The sequence below is a fragment of the Rhinoderma darwinii genome, chromosome 5 (genome assembly GCF_050947455.1).
Source record: "Rhinoderma darwinii isolate aRhiDar2 chromosome 5, aRhiDar2.hap1, whole genome shotgun sequence".
NCBI classification, from domain to species: Eukaryota; Metazoa; Chordata; class Amphibia; order Anura; family Rhinodermatidae; genus Rhinoderma; species Rhinoderma darwinii.
The window spans coordinates 107,369,545-107,390,810 of record NC_134691.1 but is presented as its reverse complement, the minus strand read 5'-3'; the positions used below and the strand labels follow the sequence as shown (position 1 = coordinate 107,390,810).

The following is a 21,266-nucleotide window of genomic DNA, read 5'->3' as shown; positions in this document are numbered from 1 at the left end:
TGAAAATAATATTAAAAAAAATAAGCTTTTTTACGTTTCAGCTATTTTTTTTTGGTAATAACATAGTTTTACCCTAAAATAGACCTTTTATTTGTGATCGTCATTGTCTACTGTAAATGTTAATATATTACATGTCTATATTAGGGTAATTGGGTCAGCGCTAGCGTTACAACAATTATTGGCGGGGGGGGGGGGAACTGTTTTTTTTGGGGTGGGTATTTTATGTGTGTTTATTATTTACATTTTTTTTGCACTTTTTTTTATTACTATGGTCTGTCCCTCAAAGGTCAAAAAAGACTTTTGGGGAACTTTATATATATTTTTTCTTTCTTTTACACCATGTTTTCCACTGTAACTGCAGCTGCACAGCAGCCCCTGTTACAGAGGAAATCAGCCCTCTCATAGTGACGATTGTCACTAATAGGGCTGTGCTGGGTCTAGTAAGACCCAGCAGCAGTCTGTCAGTAACGGCACCCGGCGATCATGTGACCAGTCACATGATCACCGGGAGGAATAGAGACAGCGCCGCTGCTGCTGTCTCTATTCCTATACACAGCGTTCATTGAGCGCTGTGTACAAGTCATCAGAGAAGACAGAAGCAGCGAAAGCTGCTTCTATCCTCTCCTCAGGGTTCCCGGCAGTCACTGACAGCCGGAGACCCGACATTCAGCTGCCCGATCGCGCGGGCAGCACGTTAAAACCTGAGCCGTAAAAAGTCTATGGCTCTGGTTTTAAGGACCCTGACCGCTGGCCGTAAAAATACAGCCAGCGGTCGGGAACAAGCTAAATACTTGTTCTAACATGCCCTTGTTAAATTCATCTGGTGGCACTTTTTCCAGAATAGGTAGTCATCCTGGCGTTACAGCAGTTTTGCGTTGTCATTGAGTCAGCTCTGTAAGCATGCCTATTCCTCTGTGATTGACATCCTCATCCTCATCCGCATGCGTGAGCGGGATGTTGGAGCTGCTACCACTAACATCAACAGGCAATGGGGATGCAAACCACGGAGAAATAGGCATTCTTACAGCTAAGTAAATTCTTCATTAAGTGTTACCTGTCTTACCCACAAAGAATTTCAGAGCCACCTTAAAAAGATTAAAATAGACAAATCACCAGGTCCAGATGGCATACACCCTATATACAGTGATAGACCATTATTTCTGATATTTAATAATTCTATAGTGACAGGGTGTGTTCCACAGGACTGGCGCATATCAAATGTGGTGCTAATATGTAAAAAGGGTTTAAAAGGTGAGCCCAGAAATTATAGGCCTGTAAGTCTAACCTCCATTGTAGGTAAAATGTTTGAAGGTTATCCTGGAGTATCCTAATGAAAATAAACATATAACTCCATATCGGCGTAGGTTTATGAGGGATCAGTTCTGTCAGAGGAATCTCATCCGCTTCTATGAGGAGGTAAGTTCTAGACTGGACTGGGGTGTGTCATTTGATGTCCTATATCTTGATTTTTCCAAAGCATTTAATACTGTGCCGCGTAAAAGGTTGGTACATAAAATGAGAATGCTGGAACTGGGGTAAAATGTGTGTGGCTCAGTGATAGAAAACAGAGGGTGGTTATTAATGATACATACTCCAATTCGGTCACAATTACTAGTATCACAGGGGTCATTATTGGGCCCTATTTTTTTAATATATTATTTTAATGACCTTTTGTAGAGGAATTGCACAGTAAAATATTAGTAAAATGCAGATTATACAAAATTGTGTAAAGTAATGAACACAAATAAGGACAACATTCATTTAGAAATTGATCTGGATAAGTTGGAGGCTTGGCAGAGAAGTGGCAAATGAGGTTTAACGCTGATAAATGTAAGGCTTTGCACCCGGGAAGGTATAATACATGTCACCATTACATACTAAATGGGGAAAACACTGGGTAAAACTGAGATGGAAAAAAACTTGCGAGTTTAAGTTGACCATATACTTAAAGGGTTATTCCCATCTTCCCTCTTTTATTTTATTTTTTTATTCCCTAAATCTTTTTTTATTTATCAAAAATAAATATATTACACCCCCTCCATTGTTTGATCTTACCCCATAATCACACTACAGGACTGTATGGTCCCGCACCTCGTTCCCTGTAATTTCTGCTTGAATGAGCGGTACAAAGCTCTTTCCATTCACATAACCATCAGATGGCGCTGTGAAAATATCACAGCACCACTTGCATCAGAATGCACGCTCCCGATGCTGCTATGTATTATATTACATGCAGCATTAGGATTACAACATAGTGCCAAAATAACTTCTAACGGGAGGTTTACTCGTTCCTCCCTCGTTATCATTCTCTATGTGCTGTGTAAAAGTACAATGTCCTCTCCCCTCTTTCTCCAGTTCAGTGTTCCGGTCCCCTTAACATGTCCACCATAATAAAAACTCCTTTTGTTTGCTTCAAAATCCATTCTGATATCTCTATATTTGCATATAGAGATAACAGAGCTTCGGAGCAAGCACAAGTGTGAAAGCCCTGGTAAGGGTTCTGCTGTAGTAGTCTCCGCAGCGATGTGCCGTGAACCGCTGAATAGGACAGCTCTCCGGCTACTTTACATGACAGGGAGCTGTTCCTATTCACTTCTATTTCCGGGGGGGAAGAGGAGGGGGAGGCTGGGCTGAGAGCTGAATAGGACCGCTCTCGGGCTACTGCGCATGCCTGAGAGCTGTCCTATTCACTTATATTGTAAAGGAGAGAGGTGGCCGGGCCAGAAGTTTCTGTGCATGCGAGACCAATGCGCGCTCCAGAGAAATAAAAAGATGTAGAGGCGCATCTGCGCAAGCGCGGCCACTGCTTCAGGATCCTGGTAGTGGTCATATCTATTGGAACCAGACCATATACAAAGAGGACATCCGATCCAAGAGGAGGAATATCTCAAACAGTGAAAAAAAGCAAAATAAAGGTAATTGCGAAGTTTTATTAATTTACATAAGGAACCTATTGAAGTATGATCTTCAAGTTGGGAATACCCCTTTAACTGTTTGAACCAGTGTCAAGCAGCAGCTGTCAAGGCAAATAAGATCACGGGGTGCATAAAAATTAGCATAGATGCACATGACGAGAACATAGGTCCTCCAGTTTATAAATCACTAGTCAGACTGCACATGGAATATTGTGCACAAGAAAGACCTAGTGAAACTAAATTGGATATAAAGGCAGGTAACCAAAATGATAAATGGAATGGGTGGACTACAGTACCCAGAAAGATTATCAAAATTAGGGTTCTTTAGTTTTGAAAAAAAAGATGGCTGAGGGGTGACCTAATAACTGTATAAGTATTGTGAAGGATGGTTTATTTGCTTATATTCTCTGTATTAAATTACATTATGAATTATCAAGCAGGATGCCGAATTACTAAGATATATATTCTCCATTTTGTAATGACCTTTCTTCCTCTATATAATTCTAGAGGAGTCTCAAAGAAATGTCTTATCTTTTAGTGTTCTTTGCATGGTCTTCATACCTCATAGTAGGGGGTTGGCTGAATGCCCAGACATAAAGTGCAACTATTTCTCATTAGCACAACAAACTCCCTCATGGGATAGATACAATTGCCCATTATACGTTTGTCTCCAGGTGTTACCTGATGTCAGCATTATAATTAATTATGTATTTTGAAATATTGTTATCGTCTGCTGTTGGCTGCATAAGAAATATTGTCACGTTGCCTCTGATTTGGTTAACCTCAAGCATACACCCCTCTTGAAATGATATTATTGTATTTGAGTTTGGCAATAAACCCCCAGAGGAGTATTTTGAGCATATCAGCAGCATCTGTGTTTTCTTCTCCTCTCTCGATATATATCGGTATGAAATCTCCTGATTAGGATGCTGCATCAAGTTGGCTTTTGCCTCATGGGGGTTTTTGCCCTCCTCCTCTGGATCAACATTGCAGGATAATAGGCTGAACTGGATGGATTTACATCTTCTTTTTTTCAAGCCATACAATGATAGTTTGTTACTATGATGGTATACAATTACCATGAAATACCACTATACAATGACCAAATAATATTGCCACATATTACCACCACAGTAGTCTGAATAATACGTCTATATGTTGCTGAGTAAAAAAAACACTACACAAAGACCAATATTACCACTATACAGTGAACATATTGTAGTAGACACCAGTTCTACAAAGGGGCTGTGCTGACCATAAATGGGAATATCGTGGCGTTAAATCCGGTGACTCACAGGTGACGTTTTCTCTGATTGCAGACGTTTACTTTCCTTTTCTTCTTCATTCTGCTATAGACAGCCTCTATGCAGGGAATGCTGCTCTGATATCTTTGGCTCCTTGCTTTTGCAGCACCATCCCAACCTATTCTCCACCCTTTACACAAACTTGACATCCTCCCTGCTCCTTTATGAGTAGCATCCTGCGGCTTTCCCTATTACTGTGCCTGCTGCTACCCCAGGTGCCCACATTACTGTGCCTGCTGTGCAGTAGCAGTGCTCCCAAGTACTGTACATCAAAAATGTTGCGGTCATAGTGATAGTTACCATAAACATAATCGTGCCAAACAGATGGTAATATTGCCCCACACAGTAATGTGCCTGTCTTTATGCCCTAAAGAGTAAGTGCCCCCTTAGTGACATCAACCCAGTAATAGTGCCCTCTTACTGCCCCTCACATAGTAATCGTGCCCTCACATAATAATAGCCCCTCCAAGTAAGTCCAAACACAGTACAAATGCACTGTAAACAGTCAGTAGGAAGACTGATAGAGGGTAGGTATGTGCCACTGAGATTTCTTATCTCAGTGGTGTATATCTCTGGGAAGTTCGTTGCTCAGCAAGGTTAGTTGGTGAGCAGGAGTTTTTTAGGCTGGATTTCAGGGTCCGGGATTTAGGAATGGCTGTAGAGATTCTGGGTGGGATGGCCATTCCCATACCTCCACTCCAGGTTTTGATTTCTAGAGGTTCTGAGTCTCAGCTGGCCCTGATTAAAAGGGAAGCTGACAGTGTGAAGAGAGAGTAAGGAGGAAGGGGGTTGTTATTCCTCCAGGGAGACTGCTATGACCGAAGCACCTAACAAAGGGGATTTGCACACTCAGGTGGTGGCTGCTACAGGGTGAGAACTTTAAAGATTGTTTTTCAACAAAGTTATATTGTTTTGTTGGTTGCTTTACCCAGTGGACGCAAACTCTGTACAAAAAGGATTTGTTTGTTTGGTGCAAATAAAAAGTACCCGCTGTGTCTGTTTTACCCTGTTTCCGTGTGCGTGACTGCCCAATACAGCAACCCAAGGGGGACGCCAGCTCACAGCACTCACAACGATGTAGACCGATTTAAAGACATTCTGATTGATGTGGATCTCCATGACATCTGGCGAAATCAACATGGTGTGGAACGTGATTATATGTTCTTCTCAGAGCCTAATAGACCATATTCTCACATCTACTTTTTTTTTGATAGACTGCTATTGCGTGATGCTCTCAAAACAGAGATCCTGCAAATCACATGGTCTTTAGACTATGTTTAAAAATTAAGTTAGGGTCGTCTTGTAATTACTCAAGGAAACTAAATTCCTGAATTCTATATAAGCATAGGAAAGATCGAATACATTCAATAGGGCAATCTTTTCAGTTTAATGATACTGAGGTGGTTTCCAAGTCAAATGATTGGATGGCCCATAAGGCTGTGATAAGAGGTGTCTGTGTTGTGGTTTACAGGTAAAATCTAAAAAACTGAGGCGCAGAAGCTTAAAACTTTGACTCTCTAATTGAATTAGAAAAAAATAAATAAAGAACATCCTATAGGCGGCACATACCAAGAGCTGTATGCTATCTGGCTTGAAATAAAAAAGGTCTTGCACCAAAGTAACGTGTACTAAAGCATACTGCTATGGGATGAGGATAAAGTAGGCAATATATTAACCCCTTCCCGACATTTGCCGTAAATGTACGTCATGGAAAGCATTGACTTCCCGCATCTTGCCGTACATATATGCCGAATGTTTGGGACCGGCTCAAAAGCTGAGCCGGTGCCATCATCACCGGATCTCAGCTGTATCTTACAGCTGACATCCGGCTGTAACGGCGGGGACCGAAATTAGCTTCGATCCCCGCCATTAACCCCTTAAGTGCAGCGCTCAAACGCGATCGCTGCACTTAAGGTGTTTGCAGCTCATCGAAACCCCAGTAATGAAATTGCCGGAGTTCCGGTGGCTGCAATGGCAACCGGAGGCCTAATACTGGCCTCCCAGTCTGCCTAGCACCGAAGCCGGTCAAGATCCGCCCGGCGGCGGAGCCTGATCGGCTTCCATAGCTGCCGGCAAGATGGCGCCGGGTCAGGAGCTGATCCGGCGTCATCAGCGGTGGAAGTCCGCTGTACTGTACAGCTGACATCCACCTGTAACGGCAGGAACCGGAGCTAGCTCCGATCCCTGCCATTAACCCCCTTCGATGCAGCAATCGAAAGCGATTGCTTCATCGTAGCGGTTACTAGCAGATCGCCAGCCCTGACAGGCAATCAGGACTGGCGACTGCTGTTATGGCAACAGGAGACACAATGGTCTCCTGCTCTGCCATTACGGTAGCCGATTTAGGCCCCGTCGGGAGGCGAAGCCTAATCGGCTTGCTGTCAGTGAATGACTGACAGATCTAATACATTGCACTACATAGGCAGTGCAATGTATTAGAAAAAAAAAAATCTGACCGTTGGACCTTCAAGTCCCCTAGTGGGACTTGAGAAAAAGTGTAAAAAAAAGTGCAAATAATAAAAGTTTGAAAACAATAAATGTTTCAAGTAATCAAATAAAACACAATCCCCCTTTTACTCTTATCAAGTCCTTTATTATTGAAAAATAATAATAAACCATATGTATTTGGTATCGCCGCGACCGTAACGACCTGAGGTATCAAAATATTATATTATTTATTGCATGCGGTGAACAGCGTAAAAAAAAACCGTAAAAAACGTTACCAGAGTTTCTGTTTTTTGGTCACTTTGCCCTACAAATGTTAGAATAAAAAGTGATCAAAAAGTCGCACGTATCCAAAAATGGTACCTATAAAAACTATAGCTCGTCCCGCAAAAATCCAGCCCTCATACACCTCCGTCGACAAAAAAATTAAAAAGTTATGGTTCTCACAACTTGGCGACAGAAAAAATACATTCTTTTTACAAAAGTTATTTTATTGTGCAAAAAGTTGTAAAACATAAAAAAGTCCTATAAAATAGGTATCGCCGGAATCGTACTGACCCGCAGAATAAAGTTAACATGTAATTTATAACGCATGGTGAACGCTGTATAAAAAAAACGAAAAAAGCTGTGCTAGAATTGCGTTTTTTTGTTAAAAGGTGATCAAAAAGTTGCATGTACCCCAAAATGGTACCAATAATAACTACAGCTCGTCCCTCAACAAGCCAGCCCTCATACCGCTACGGCTATGAAAAATAAAATTAGTTATGGTTCCAATAAGTCAGGAAATAAAAAAATATGCAGTTGTGCCCGAGGGGAACATTTCTTATGTTTGAAGAGGCGATTTATCAAGGACCTAAAATTAGGGAACCAGGAAAGGGAGGGCCCAAACATATCCGCTGGAAGCGACGGTGCCCGTATTATACCAGGACAACACTTCCTAGCAAAATTCCCCAAACTACAAAGGCGCGGAGTGTGGCTCAAAAGGGGGATAATAAAGGACGCCATATATCAGTGCGACACCGGCCTGTGCAGAAATGATTGTGTCACAGCGTAACACACATCTATGGATCATTTTATTGTTTTTTTTTTACCCCATTATTATACCACCTGACTATGCCCCTTATATACTCCGCCCGGCTTACATATGCCCTACATTATAAACAGAAACACCAGTAAGACTCCAAACAAAACTACTACCAAGCAAAATCCACGCTCCAAAAGCCAAATGGCGTTTCCTCCCATCTGAACCCTACAGCGTCCCCAAACAGCAGTTTCCTTCCACATATATGGCACCGTCATACCCGGGAGAACACCCTTTTAGCAATTTTTGGGGTGTGTGTCTCCAGTGGCATAAGCTGGGCACGACATATTTGCCACTGAATGGCATATCTACGGAAAAATATACATTTTTAATTTGCACCATCCACAGCGCATTCATTTATGGAAAAGACCTGTGGAGTGAAAATGCTCACTACACCCCTTAATAAATGCCTTGAGGGGTGCAGTTTCCATAATGGGTCACTTCCCAGGGGTTTATTTTTATTATTTCACATCTGAGCCTCTGCAGTTGTGAACCAATACTTTGTAAATCGCCAAATTAGGCCTCAATTTTACATGGTACGCTTTCACTCCTGAGCCTGGTCGACTGTTCAGGCAAGAGATTAGGGCCACATGTAGGGTGTTTCTAAAACCAGGAAACCCAGCATAATAATTAGAGAGCTGTCTTGTTATGGTGGCACAAGCCCGGGCACCACATATTGTCCACATATCTGTGGAAAAAATCCCATTTTCACTCTGCAACATCGAGTTCACACTAATTTCTACAAAACACCTGCAGGGTTAACATGCTCACTACACCCCTAGGTAAATGCATTGAGGGGTGTAGTTTCCAAAATTGGGTCACTTCTGGGGGGTTTCTACTGTTTTGGGCCCACAGGCGCCCAGAAACCAATCCAGCAACATCTGCACTCCAAATGGCAGTCCTTCCCTTCTGAGCCCTGCCGTGTGCCCAAACAGCAGTTTATGACCACATATGGGGTATTGCCGTACTCGGGAGAAATTGCTTTACAAATGTTGGGTTCTTTTTTTTCCTTTTATTTGTTGCGAAAATTAAAAAAATTTGCGCTAAAGCTACGTCTTATTGAAGAAAAAGGATTGTTTTTATTTTCACTGCCCAATTCTAATAAATTCTATGAAACATCTGTGGGGTCAAAATGCTCACTACGCCCCTAGATGAATTCCTCAAGAGGTGTAGTTTCCTAAATGGTGTCACTTTTTTGGCGTTTTCATTGTTTTTTCCCCTCAGGGGCTTTGCAAATGTGACATGGCCGCCGCAAACCATTCCTGCTCAATGTGATCTCCAAAAGCCAAATAGCGCTCTTTCCCTTCTAAGCCAAGCCGTGTCTCCAAACAGCCGTTTATTACCACATGTGGGGCATTGTTTTACTCGGGAGAAATTGCTTTACAAATTTTGTGGTGTTTTTACTCCTTCAGTCCTTGTGGAAATGAGTAAAAATAAGCTAAACCTACATTTTCTTTGAAAAAATGTAGATTTTTATTTTCAAGGCCTACTTCCAATAATTTCTGCAAGAAAACTGTGGGGTCAAATCACTCACTATACCCCTAGATAATTTCCTCAATGGGTGTAGTCTCCAAAATGGGTTCACTTGTGGGGGGTTTCCACTGTTTTGTCCCTTCAGGGGCTTTGTAAATGCGACATGGCCTCCGCAAACCATTCCTGCTAAACTTGAGCTCCAAAAGCCAAATAGCGCTCTTTCCCTTCTCAGCCCTGCCGTGTCTACAAACAACCGTTTATTACCACATGTGGGGTATTGTTTTACTCGGGAGAAATTGCTTTACAAGTTTTACGGTGCTTTTTCTCCTTCAGTCCTTGTGGAAATGAGAAAAAATGAGCTAAACCTACATTTTCTTTGAAAAAATTTCGATTTTAATTTTCACGTCCTACTTCCAATAATTTTTGTAAAAAACCTGTGCGGTACCACTAGATAATTTCCTTGAGGTGTGTAGTTTCCCAGATGGGGTCACTTTTGGGGGATTTTGACTGTTTTGGCACTGTTAGAGCCCTTCAAACCTGACATGGTGCCTAAAATTTATTCTAACAAAAATAAGGCCCCAAAATCCACTAGATGTTCCTTTGCTTCTGAGGCCGATGCTTCAGTCCAGTAGCACGCTACGGCCACATGTGGGATATTTACTAAAACTGCAGAAGCTGGGCAACAAATATTGGGTTGCATTTCTCTGGTAAAACCTTCTGTCTTATAAAAAAAATTTGACTAAAAATTTATTTCTGCAAAAAAATATGAAATTTGTAAATTTCACCTCTGCTTTAATTCCTGTGAAATGTGTAACGGGTTAAGACATTTTCTAAATGCTGTTTTGAATACTTTGAGGGGTGAAGTTTTTAAAATGGGGTGACTTTGGGGGTTTCTAATATATAAGGCCCTCAAAACCACTTCACAACTGAACTGGCCCCTGTAAAAATGGCCTTTTGAAATTTTCTTGAAAATGTGAGAAATTGCTGCTAAAGTTCTAAGCCTTGTGATGTCATATAAAAATAAAAGGATGTTCAAAAAACAATGCCAATCTAAAGTAGACATATGGGAGATGTTAATTAGCAACAATTTTGTGTGTTATAACTGCCTGTCTTACAAGCAGATACATTTAAATTGAGAAAAATGCTAATTTTTGCAATTTTTCGCTAAATTTTGGTGTTTTTCACAATTAAATACTGAACATATCGAGCAAATTTTGCCAGTAACATAAAGTCCAATGTGTCACGAGAAAACAATCTCAGAATCGCTTGGATAGGTGAAAGCATTCCGGAGTTATTACCACATAAAGTGACACATGTCAGATTTGAAAAATGAGGCTCGGTCAGGAAGGTCAAAAGTGGCTAAAGAGGGAAGGGGTTAAGCCATCGTATTACAAAACAAAGTATCCAGGTCAATAGAAAAGCTATTGGATGGTAAAGTTTATATTCTGTATAATCCACAAGTTATAATGAATACATTTTGCTGACCATTATTTTGATCTCTCGAACATCCAAAATAACCCTGATTTAGAACATCCCTCAGAAAGCGTTAGCAATGCTTTTTTGAGTAACTTAAAGAGGCTCTGTCACCAGATTTTCAAACCCCTATCTCCTATTGCAGCAGATCGGTGCTGCAATGTAGATAAGAGTAACGTTTTTTTTTTTCAAAAACGAGCCTTTTTGGCCAAGTTATGACCATTTTTATATTTATGCAAATTAGCCTTTCTTATGTCCAATAACGTTTAATAACGTCTTAAATCTACGCCGTTTATCGTGTGATATAAATAATACAATAACTTTATTCAGCGGGTTGTTACGATTGCAACGATACCAAATTTGTATCGTTTTTGTATGTTTTACTACTTTTACACAGTAAAAACGCTTTTTTTTCAAAATTATTTGTTTTGTGTCTCCATATTTGAAGAGCCGTAACGTTTTTATTTTTTCGCCGATGCGGTTGTATGAGGGCTTTTTTTTTGCGGGAAGACTTGTAGTTTTTATTGGTACCATTTTGGAGTAGATGCGACTTTTTGATCACTTTTTATCACATTTTTTTAAAGTCAGGATTCACAGAAAACAGCAATTTTTCCATAGTTTTTTATTAATTTTTTTACGGCGTTCACCGTGCGGGTTAAATAATGTAATAGATTTATAGTCGGGGTGGTTACGGACGCGGCGATACCAAATATGTGTAACTTTTTAACTTTATTTTGTTTATTTAATAGTAAAGCATTTTGTAAGGGGAAAAGCTGGGTTTTTCATTTTTTTTTCACTTTTTTTTTTAAAATTAACTTAATTAAACTTTTTTTTCACTTTTTTACTAGTCCCACTAGGGGACTATAATATGCGATTCTGCGATCGCATTTATAATACACTGCAATACTTTTGTATTGCAGTGTATTACTGCCTGTCCGTTTAACACGGACAGGCATCTGCTAGGTCATGCCTGCGGCATGACCTAGCAGGCATTCATGACAGGCAGACCTGGGGGCCTTTATTAGACCCCCGGCTGCCATTAGAGACACAGACACTCGGCGATCGTATCGCCGGGTGTCGATGGGAGAGAGAGGGAGCTCCCTCCCTCTCTCCAAAACCACTCAGATGCGGTGCTCGCTATTGAGCACCGCATCTGAGGGGTTAAACGTGTGAGATCGATGCTAATATCGATCTCACACGGCAGAGCAGGGACGCTCCCAGCCCTCAGCTGCCTCTAGCAGCTGAGAGCAGGGAGATTTGACAGCTCCCTGCTCTGTTTACTTATTCCGATGCCGCGACGTAAAAAGTCTATGGCATCGGAATAAGGCCCGTTAGTGACCGACGTAGAAACACGATGGGCCGGTCACTAACGGGTTAATGTATAATTACAATAAGTGGAATACTGTTGTAAATAACATTAACAGAACGGACAAATGGAATTTTTACTATAACCTATGAACTTTGACCCTCTAACCACATGTATCGGTAAGGCCTCATGCACACGAACGTATTTTTTTTTCTCCCGTAAATACTGGCGTAAATGCGGGTCCTTGGTCACACGTATTCGACCCGTATTGCACCAGTATTTACGGACCCGTGCCCATAAATACGGGTCCGGTGTCACCAGTATTCCACCCGTATTTACGGGTACGTTTTCGCTGCAAAATTGCACTGCAGCAATCGGCAGCCCCTTCTCTCTATCAGTGCTGGATAGAGAGAAGAGACAGCCCTTTCTGCAGAAAAAGTAAAAGGAATTCATACTTACCCGGCCGTTGCCTTGGTGACGCTTCCCACTCTTGACAACCAGCCCGACCGCCCTGGATGATGCGGCAGTCCATGTGATTGGCTGCAGTGGTCACATGGGCTGAAACGTGATCCCAGGAGGCCGGACTGGAGGCAGAAGCAGGGAGTTCTGGGTAAGTATGAACGTCTTCTTTTTTTCTTTACAGGTTGATCTATATTGTGATCGGTAGTTTCTGTCCAGGGTGCTGAAAGAGTTACTGCCGATCGTTTAACTCTTTCAGCACCCTGGACATTGAGTATTTACTGACGTCGCCTAGCAACGCTCCCGTATTTACGGGTGCACACACGTAGTCACCCGTAATTACGGGGGCCCCATTGACTTCTATGGGCCTGCCCGTGCCGTAATTACGGCCTAAAATAGGACATGTTCTATATTTTTCAACGGCACGGGCACCTTCCCGTAAGCATACGGGGAGGTACCCGTGGCCAATAGAAGTCCATGGGCCAGTTAAAACGTGCCGTAATTACGGGCGTTTTTACGTTCGTGTGCATGGGGCCTAAGGCTGTGTTCACATCTACGTCGACTACGCTAAAAAAAGCGGAAACCATACGGAACAAAGACCAATTGTAATGCAATCAATGGTAATGCAAACGGAAGCTATGGTTTCTGTTTTCCTTTCCATTCATGGGTTCCTCCGATGGAAAGGTCGAACGAAACCCATGAACAGAAGCCCAATGCTGATGTGAACAGGCCCTAACAAGTCAAAGGAACATAAATAGCTTTGTTTTTATATTGTATATAGTCCTTTGATTTAAGCAGAACTCTCCGTAGTGTTGAGGCCTACTTCTTTATTTTTTTTAATTTATTTTTTTAAATCTTCTGTTTAAAAAATAAATAAATTAGTAATTATTTTCCACTTGCCATCTCCTGGATTTCTAATGACCACCGTGTCTCTACAGATCAGATGAGAAGGATTTCCAGCCATCATTTCTGTCGTGACTAATACGCATATTATCTACACCTAAGGGTATGTTCATACGGCCTATTTTCGTCCGTAAATGGCCGAAAAATCTGAAGCCGAACGCCTCCAAACATCTGCCCATTGATTTCAATGGGAAACACGGCGTTCTGTTCCGACGGGTCGTATTTTTACACGGCCATTTTGAAAAACGGGCGCGAAAAAGAAGTGCATGTCACTTCTTGGGACGTTTTTGGAGCCGTTTTTCATTGACTATAGAAAACGGCTCCAAAAACAGCCTTGAAAAACGCTGCAAAAATCGGGAGTGGCTTAAACGTCTGAAAATCAGGAGCTGTTTTCCCTTGAAAACAGCTCCGTATTTTCAAAAGTTTTTGAGTTTGCGTGTTAACATACCCTAAATGTGAGTTACTACACCATGGCAGGCACTTTGTTTTTAATGTTCTATAGAATCAATTGGAACCGCATAGACATTCCCTGCAACAGCAGCCATATAAATAGTACATAAATTCCTACATCAAGGAAATATACAAGCAAGGCACAGAGAAAATAAATTGCTTTATTCACAGTACAAGTGCCCTTTTAATGCCCCCCACATAGTAGTAATGCCACCAACGTAGACACCAACTCAATAAAAATGCCCCTTAAAAATAATAACATTAATCCTCCGCTAACCAGTTCCCACGATGAAATAAGCTGCTCAGGCTAAAGGCCTTTTCACTCCAGTGGCCTTCGCCGTGGTGACATCACTGTAGTGCACCCGTCTGCACCGAGGTACCAGTGTCTTGTATGCTGCAGGCTTGAAGTTGTCAGTGACCTGCAAGAGTGAATGGTGGGACAGGTAGCCAACAGCTCTTTACTTCGCTCCAGAATTCAACTGTATCCGTATCCTAAGGACAACCAAAAAGTTACCCACTATGACACCCCTGATTTGGCAAGATGACATCCATGATTTTACCATGTCAATTACTTTTTTTCTGTCCTACCACACTTCTGTACATTGCAGCGAAGTTCAAAACTTTTCTATCCAGGTGAGACATATGTGTCACCGATAGAAAGTTTAAACTACTGAAATCTAAGACCTACAAATATTTGGTGAAATAAATTGATCTATCTTTGACAAGCCTCCTAACTGTCCCACTTTTCACAGGATTGTCCCGCGAACAGGTCACAAAGCGGACTGGGCTTATGTAAATTTGCTTAGTATTGGAGGCGTTTTTGTCATGTTTTGTGGGTGTTCCCGAGTGGACAGGTGACTAGGTTTAAAAGTGAGAGTTGGTAGTATGTCTTTAATGAAAATGTAAGTGCTGTGGTGTCCCCCATTCTGATGACACACAGATTGTGGGAGGGAATCTAGCAGGAGTGGGGAGACTTGTTGGGCAGATTTATGATATTGGGGCATAGCTAGACAAATCCCATGAGACTTTTTTTTTTTTATAAGTAATATCTTATATTTTGGCCTTTGGAACAGTCTAAATGTCTTCTAACCCTTTTGAACGTTTGTTTGAGGGTTTGCAAGATGTCTCAAGTGCTTGATACTTGATTTTGCAACAATTTTTGAAACTACTTATGGCATTTAAAGGGGTATTGCGGTTTTAGCAAATAAAGGCTTTTCATTTAATAATACAAAATCATACAGTTCATATCAATTCCTGATTGGCGTGTACCATCGGAACAGTGTGGTGGTGTGGACAAAAAAAAACTTCACCTCAGCGATCAGGTGCTGGGTTGAGGCTATGCGGCATAGAAGAGGTGGAACAAAGGGGGAATGCCGCTTTGTGAGCGGAACTCCCTGTCCTTCGAAAGACCCTAGAACGGTTCTACTAAAAATACTAAAATATCCAGTTTTTAGGGCATACTAATGAATTCCCTAGCAACTGCCTGTGTATTTAACATACACCGTGTAACATACTTGCATAGATGTAAATGGTAGCATATTGTAAAGTAAAAAACAAAAAATACAATACTTTCGAACAAGAAATACAATCCTTTATAAAAAAATATAAAAATAAATTGGAAGACCCCAAATAACACATGTTATCCCCATAACTGTAATGGCCTAAACAATAAAGTCACACCACTATTTATTTAGTATGGTTGGGAAACAGAATAGAAAATGGAAATTAAGGGCAAAATACTTTTGTCTACATTTCCCCATATACTACATTTTTAAATGCTAAATTTATCCCAAAATGGTGCCCTAACAAAGTACAATTTGCCCCTGGAAAACAAGGCCTCATGCAGCCTTGTCAAGTTAAAAAATAAAAAAATTATGACTATCAGAATATAGAAGGGAAAAAATAATAAATATATATTTGTGTCCTGAAGGCTGAAACTGGACATATGGATGGGAACCTTCATTGTTTACTTCTGGAGGATAACAATCTGTCCTTGCCATGTGACCGACACACAGGTGCAGGACGAATTACAAGAGTGAGCTCCCGCTTGTAATTAGTCCTGCACCTGTCTTTCGGTCACATGACCAGGACAGCGCTTTATCCACTCTAAGTAAACGATGAAGGTTCCTATTGAATGAGATCAAGCAGAGATCTTAAAACCTTAGAGGAATTGATAAACAAAGTTTATTAGAAAATTATATAACCTCCTTATACAAAAAAATAACTTTTTTGCCTGAATCTTTAATACTTATTTTAGGATACTTGAAAGAATTATTTTAGAGCCATTTCTCATGAATTGTATGACTTTTCAATAAATGTCAAAAACATCTAAGATTAATGTTTTTTCATTATTGATTGAGCCAACCATTACAGTGATTTGGTACCACTTGGTGACCAGTCAGTGTTATTTCTTGTCATAGCTTAGTCTGTGTTTACATTTTGATGAAATGTTTAATGTAATTTAAAGAGGCTCTGTCACTACATTATAAGTGCCCTATCTCCTACATAATATGATCGGCGCTGTAATGTACATAACAGCAGTGGTTTTTATTTAGAAAAAGGATCTATTTTCACCAAGTTATGACCTATTTCAGCTTTATGCTAATGAGTTTCTTAATGCCCTACTGGGCGTGTTTTTACTTTGGTCAGCGTCCTACACTTCTCTCCATAACGCCCACTTGGTCAAATCAGTGACCAATCAGCGTCATACACTTCTCTCCATTCATTTACACAGCACATAGTGATCCTGCGTTGTTCACTATGTGCTGTCGCTTGCTCAAACATTAACGTTACTGAAGTGTCTTGACCATGAATAGACATCACCTCCAGCCAGGACGGGATGTCTATTCACTATCCTGACACTTTGGTAACGTTTGTGTGGGACTTAATGACAGCAAGCTTGATCTCGCGAGATCACGCTGTAAATGACATTACAACGTGATCTCGATGTGCTGTAAGTCCCACACAAACGTTAGTTAGTAGGGTTCACCGAAGTGTCGGGATTGTCAATAGACATCCCGTCCTGGTTGGACGCGATGTCTATTTACTGTCAAGACACTTCAGTAACGTTAATGTGTGAGTATGTGGCTGCACATAGTGATCTAGTAAGGTCACTATGTGCAGAGTAAATTAATGGAGAGAAGTGTATGACGCTGATTGGTCAGCGTCATACACTTCTCTCCACCATGCCCGCTTGGTCAAAAGTAAAAACACGCACACTTGGGCATTAAGAAGTCATTCGCATAAAGCTAAAATAGGTCATAACTTGATGAAAATAGATTGTTTTTCTAAATAAAAACCACTGCTGTTATCTACATTACAGCGCCGATCACATTATGTAGAAGATAGGGCACTTAGAATGTGGTGACAGAGACTCTTTAAACTAAAGCTGTAAGTGTGAAATAAATGTTACTATGAGGTTTTCTTCTATTTTCTCATTATTCGCTGGGAAATAAAGTTTTCTCTTCTCCCTCTCCAGATAAGTGATCTTATTTTAGAAGGATCACAGCTGCTGATTCAAGAAGGATTTAAGAAAGGTCTTTTTCATTCTCCAGAGAAATTGGCAGAAGAAGAGAAATATGAAATTATGGCAGAAGTGTGCGGAAAAAAAAACTTGGCTGAACTCTGTGATATGACCAAAGATATGCCTTGTGTTCCTTTTCCTCAATATACTTTGAATGTTCTTGACGCAGGAAGTCCATTTTCTCAAGATGGAGACTATTTATCACACATTACAGAGAACACTTCAGATTGTCTTCAAATCATTCACCTAATGGGTGAGAAATATCTCATACCGCCAAGAAGTAGCTTTCTACTGTCCGATATTTCATGCATGGAACCCCTGCTGCATTGTAAGTACATTGTCTGCTTTAGCTCTATTGGGTTTTATGTTATTTGGAGACTTAGGATTGTTTTTCTGACCTAAAAAGATCACTCCATGTAATCACGAAATACAGTCTGTGCAGTCTAATCCACGAGGTGGGTCATTCATGCATTAGAAATCAATCTCTGGTTAGGTCAGAGATGAATACAACCGGAGGTAGAAATACGCTGCTTGTACTTGTCTTTTCCCTCTTTTCACACTACAGTAAGCGGTAATAAAGTTTGATCCCTCTGCTGTGCTGTTCTACTGATAAGTGGTCCTATATCCTAGGACATGGATTCTAGGGTTTGTGTTGGGGTTTTTAAGATTTGGGTTTCCTACGCTTATTACTACCTCAAAGAATCTTGGTGTAGGGGTGAGTAAAACATTCTATTTTTGCCCAGGGCTATATTCTGTTGACTGCTTTGGCTGCTCCATGCCAAGCATCATGGAGTTGTCTGAAATTCGTGTGCCATCTAATCTCTTAAAGTGACCACTCTTGCTGTCTTCTGGTGAATCCCTGATCAAGTAGCATGGCTGGGGATATGTACCATCAATGTTAAAACCCATACAACATCCACCTCTTCACTATCCTAGACCCACAGCTACAGTATTTAACCATTAACCACTATAGACCACCAGGGATTACTCATTTAAGCGCTAGACCACCAGGGTTTTTCCCATAAACCTCTTTACTACTCTTCAAATTTACCCTAAAACCACCTAGAGTTATGTACTAGTGTATAGTGTTATAATTTTTGCATCGAATGGTGTATAATTTGGGCACTAAGGGACATTATTATGTGGGAGCTTTATGGTAATGCTTAAATACTGAATAATATTTGGCCACTATTTTGTGGTTTTATGTGGGCACTGTATTTGAGTGTTAATTAGGCATTGAAAGGTGGCATTTGGACACTTAATGCCATTATTGTTTGGGTATGGGATAATTGTATGATGGGATGTGTGTAAAGAATCAGGTAAGTGCATATGTATGTATGTTTTGGCTACAAAATGGTAGACACGCATTTCTGCCTTTTTGTACAGTAGTTTTTCTGTTTGGTGGACATATCTACAAATGAAAACATTTGGACATATTTCGTTTATAGGTGTTAATAGTACTAATGACATTTCAGTTTAAAGATTAATTACGGATCATTTTTAAAGCCTTATGTTTTTTTTTGTTTATGAACAGTCTGTGTGGTGTCAGACAAGTGAAGAAGAACATCCTCTATAAGTGCATACATGACATCCCATTAACCCAGTCATGCCTAGCCCAGATTTAATTAGGAGTGTGTGAATGCTTCCTCTGACAGGGTTTTAAAATAAATGGACGCAGTGCAACGCAAACATTTAATTTTTTTAATTTTTTTTGCAAAACGGCTTTATTTTATATACTTCTAAAAGTGATTGTTTTCAGCGCACAATTTGAAAATTGTGTGTGCCCATTTACCACAACAAGGCGACATCCTTTAAATGGGTTTCTAAACATTATACCTGTACAACAGGAAACTTACCTCTCTCCCTCTTGGGCCTTGGCCAAAAAAATGTATTCAGGATAGAGCGAAACCAGCTTCATTCTTTATGCATTAAAAACAGCTTTGAACAGATGGGAGGAGTGCACAACCCTCCCAAATGACTATACACTGCAATACATTAGCATTGCAGTGTATTGTACCAGCGATCCAACGATTGGATCGCTGGTGCAATACACTAGGGGGACTAATAGATTGTGTAAAAAAGAAACGTTAAATGTTTGGTAGTGAATTTTTTTTTAAAGTTAAAAAAAAAAAACCTTTTTCCCATTTTTCCTCTGAAGTAATGTAAAAAATAAAATAGAACAAAAAAATTGGTATCACTGCCTCAGTAAAAGTCTGAACTATTACAATATATCATTATTTAATGCGCACGGTGAACGCCGTGAAAAGAAAAAAATAAACTCCCGAATTCGTTGTTTTTTCCAGACAAAATTGCACAGCATGCAGTACTATTTTATCTGGCAGAATGATGGAAACCAGACAGAGTTATGGGGGGCATTATACTTTGTGGGGGCATTATGATGTGTCGGGAGCACTATGGGGACGATATACTGTGTGGGTTCAGTGTGAGGCGGTATATTATATACAGTAGTATATAGCCGGCTCAGGGCATAAATATTAATTTAATGGTGTGGTATGCAAATAAGGGACGTAGCACGCACAAAGGGGTGTGGCCTAAATCGTGATTTTGATTTAGGTCCTAATCGCCCAGCCCTAGTCTAAATTCACGTTCTGTATGTTTTAGTGTGGGAGGAACTCAAACAGCAACATGGAAAACATACAAGCCATGCAGAGATTGGATGCCTTTGGTCAGATTCGAACCCACTGCTAACCACTGTATAGTAGGGTTCACAGTTCTTTTTTAATAGATAAATAAATGTTACATTTTAGGGCTACATGATGATAGGGACTTGGTGACCCTTTGGGTCAATAGAAAATAAAATATCAGTAAGACACTGTGCCTAAATTAGCAGCCAAATTAACTGTAGCGGCCGTCACACCATACTGCACCTACAGTTGTGAAGCAGTCAGGAAAGGGTCACGGGTGGGAAGAGGTCCGCAGCTTACCGTACTACTTAGTTTGTCAGTGTGGCTAGAATGCTATTGCCCTTTGCCTTGTAATCTGATTGTTGGAATTTCATTGGAAATTTAATAATTTGACATCAGGGCCATAGAAATGGATAGAACATGTAAGGGATCTGATGATGTTTTAATCTTTTTATGCATTTAATATTTACTACTTAAAAGCAATGTAAAAGAAAAGCAGGGGGTGCTATAGTTAACATTGCTCTTTTTTCTACTATAATGGTCTGTGTTTGAATCATTTTGGTGCCTGGTTTTGTTTTGTTCCTTTATTAAGGTGATATATCATACAGTGCTTTTGTTATTTTGCTTTAATCAAACACTTCTCGGAGCATATTTTAAAATGTAAAGAAGATTCTTCATTTTGCGGTCTGCAGAAAGGCATTTGTAATGTAGTATATGACAATCGCAGGCCGAAGCACATTGAGATCTGTTACTAATCTCCCGGGATTACACTTCTTGTGAGCACTGTAAATCACCAGCATCACTTTGAGAAACAAGAGCAATGAGCTGTGCAAAACATTTATACACTAGCCGTTTTCGTGCACCTCAATGACAATATTACATATTTTTTCAATGTCTGCCTACAGAGAAAGGGTAATATAGTCTCTACTCTGAAATTGAAGGGAATAGGTCACAAGAAAGCCTGTTGTGGGAGCATAGGTTCCTGCTGCTGGTGCTTGTGCCATTCCCCATATAAAAGCTCCAGATCATATGGCATGCGTTTTCCCAAAAATCCCACCTCTTAGTGTTACAGATGTGTACTACCTTACCTTTCCTTTTATCTCAACATATCCTGAGATATGTGGTGCGAGATCATCGCGATATTGTATTGAAATGGTTTCATGAGAATTTGGAGTCCTTAACCAATTCAAAGATAAGTGTGGACACATCTGTGTATGTTAACTGGCCACAGGAGACATTCTCCGTATCAAGAAATCTCGGATATGAAACCCGTCTTAACATTTGACGTA

At 40.5% G+C, this 21,266-nt stretch overlaps 1 protein-coding gene across 5 annotated transcripts in view; it reads left to right on the top strand.

Annotated features, from left to right (window-relative positions):
• The window catches only part of METTL4 (methyltransferase 4, N6-adenosine), a 191,465-nt gene that overhangs the window by 45,454 nt on the left and 124,745 nt on the right, over window positions 1-21,266 (top strand). For all 5 annotated transcript variants that reach the window (XM_075828357.1, XM_075828358.1, XM_075828356.1 and 2 more), the window contains exon 3: window positions 17,288-17,660. In XM_075828357.1, coding sequence (XP_075684472.1) covers window positions 17,288-17,660 — 373 coding nt within the window. The remainder of the gene's footprint in view (window positions 1-17,287; window positions 17,661-21,266) is intronic.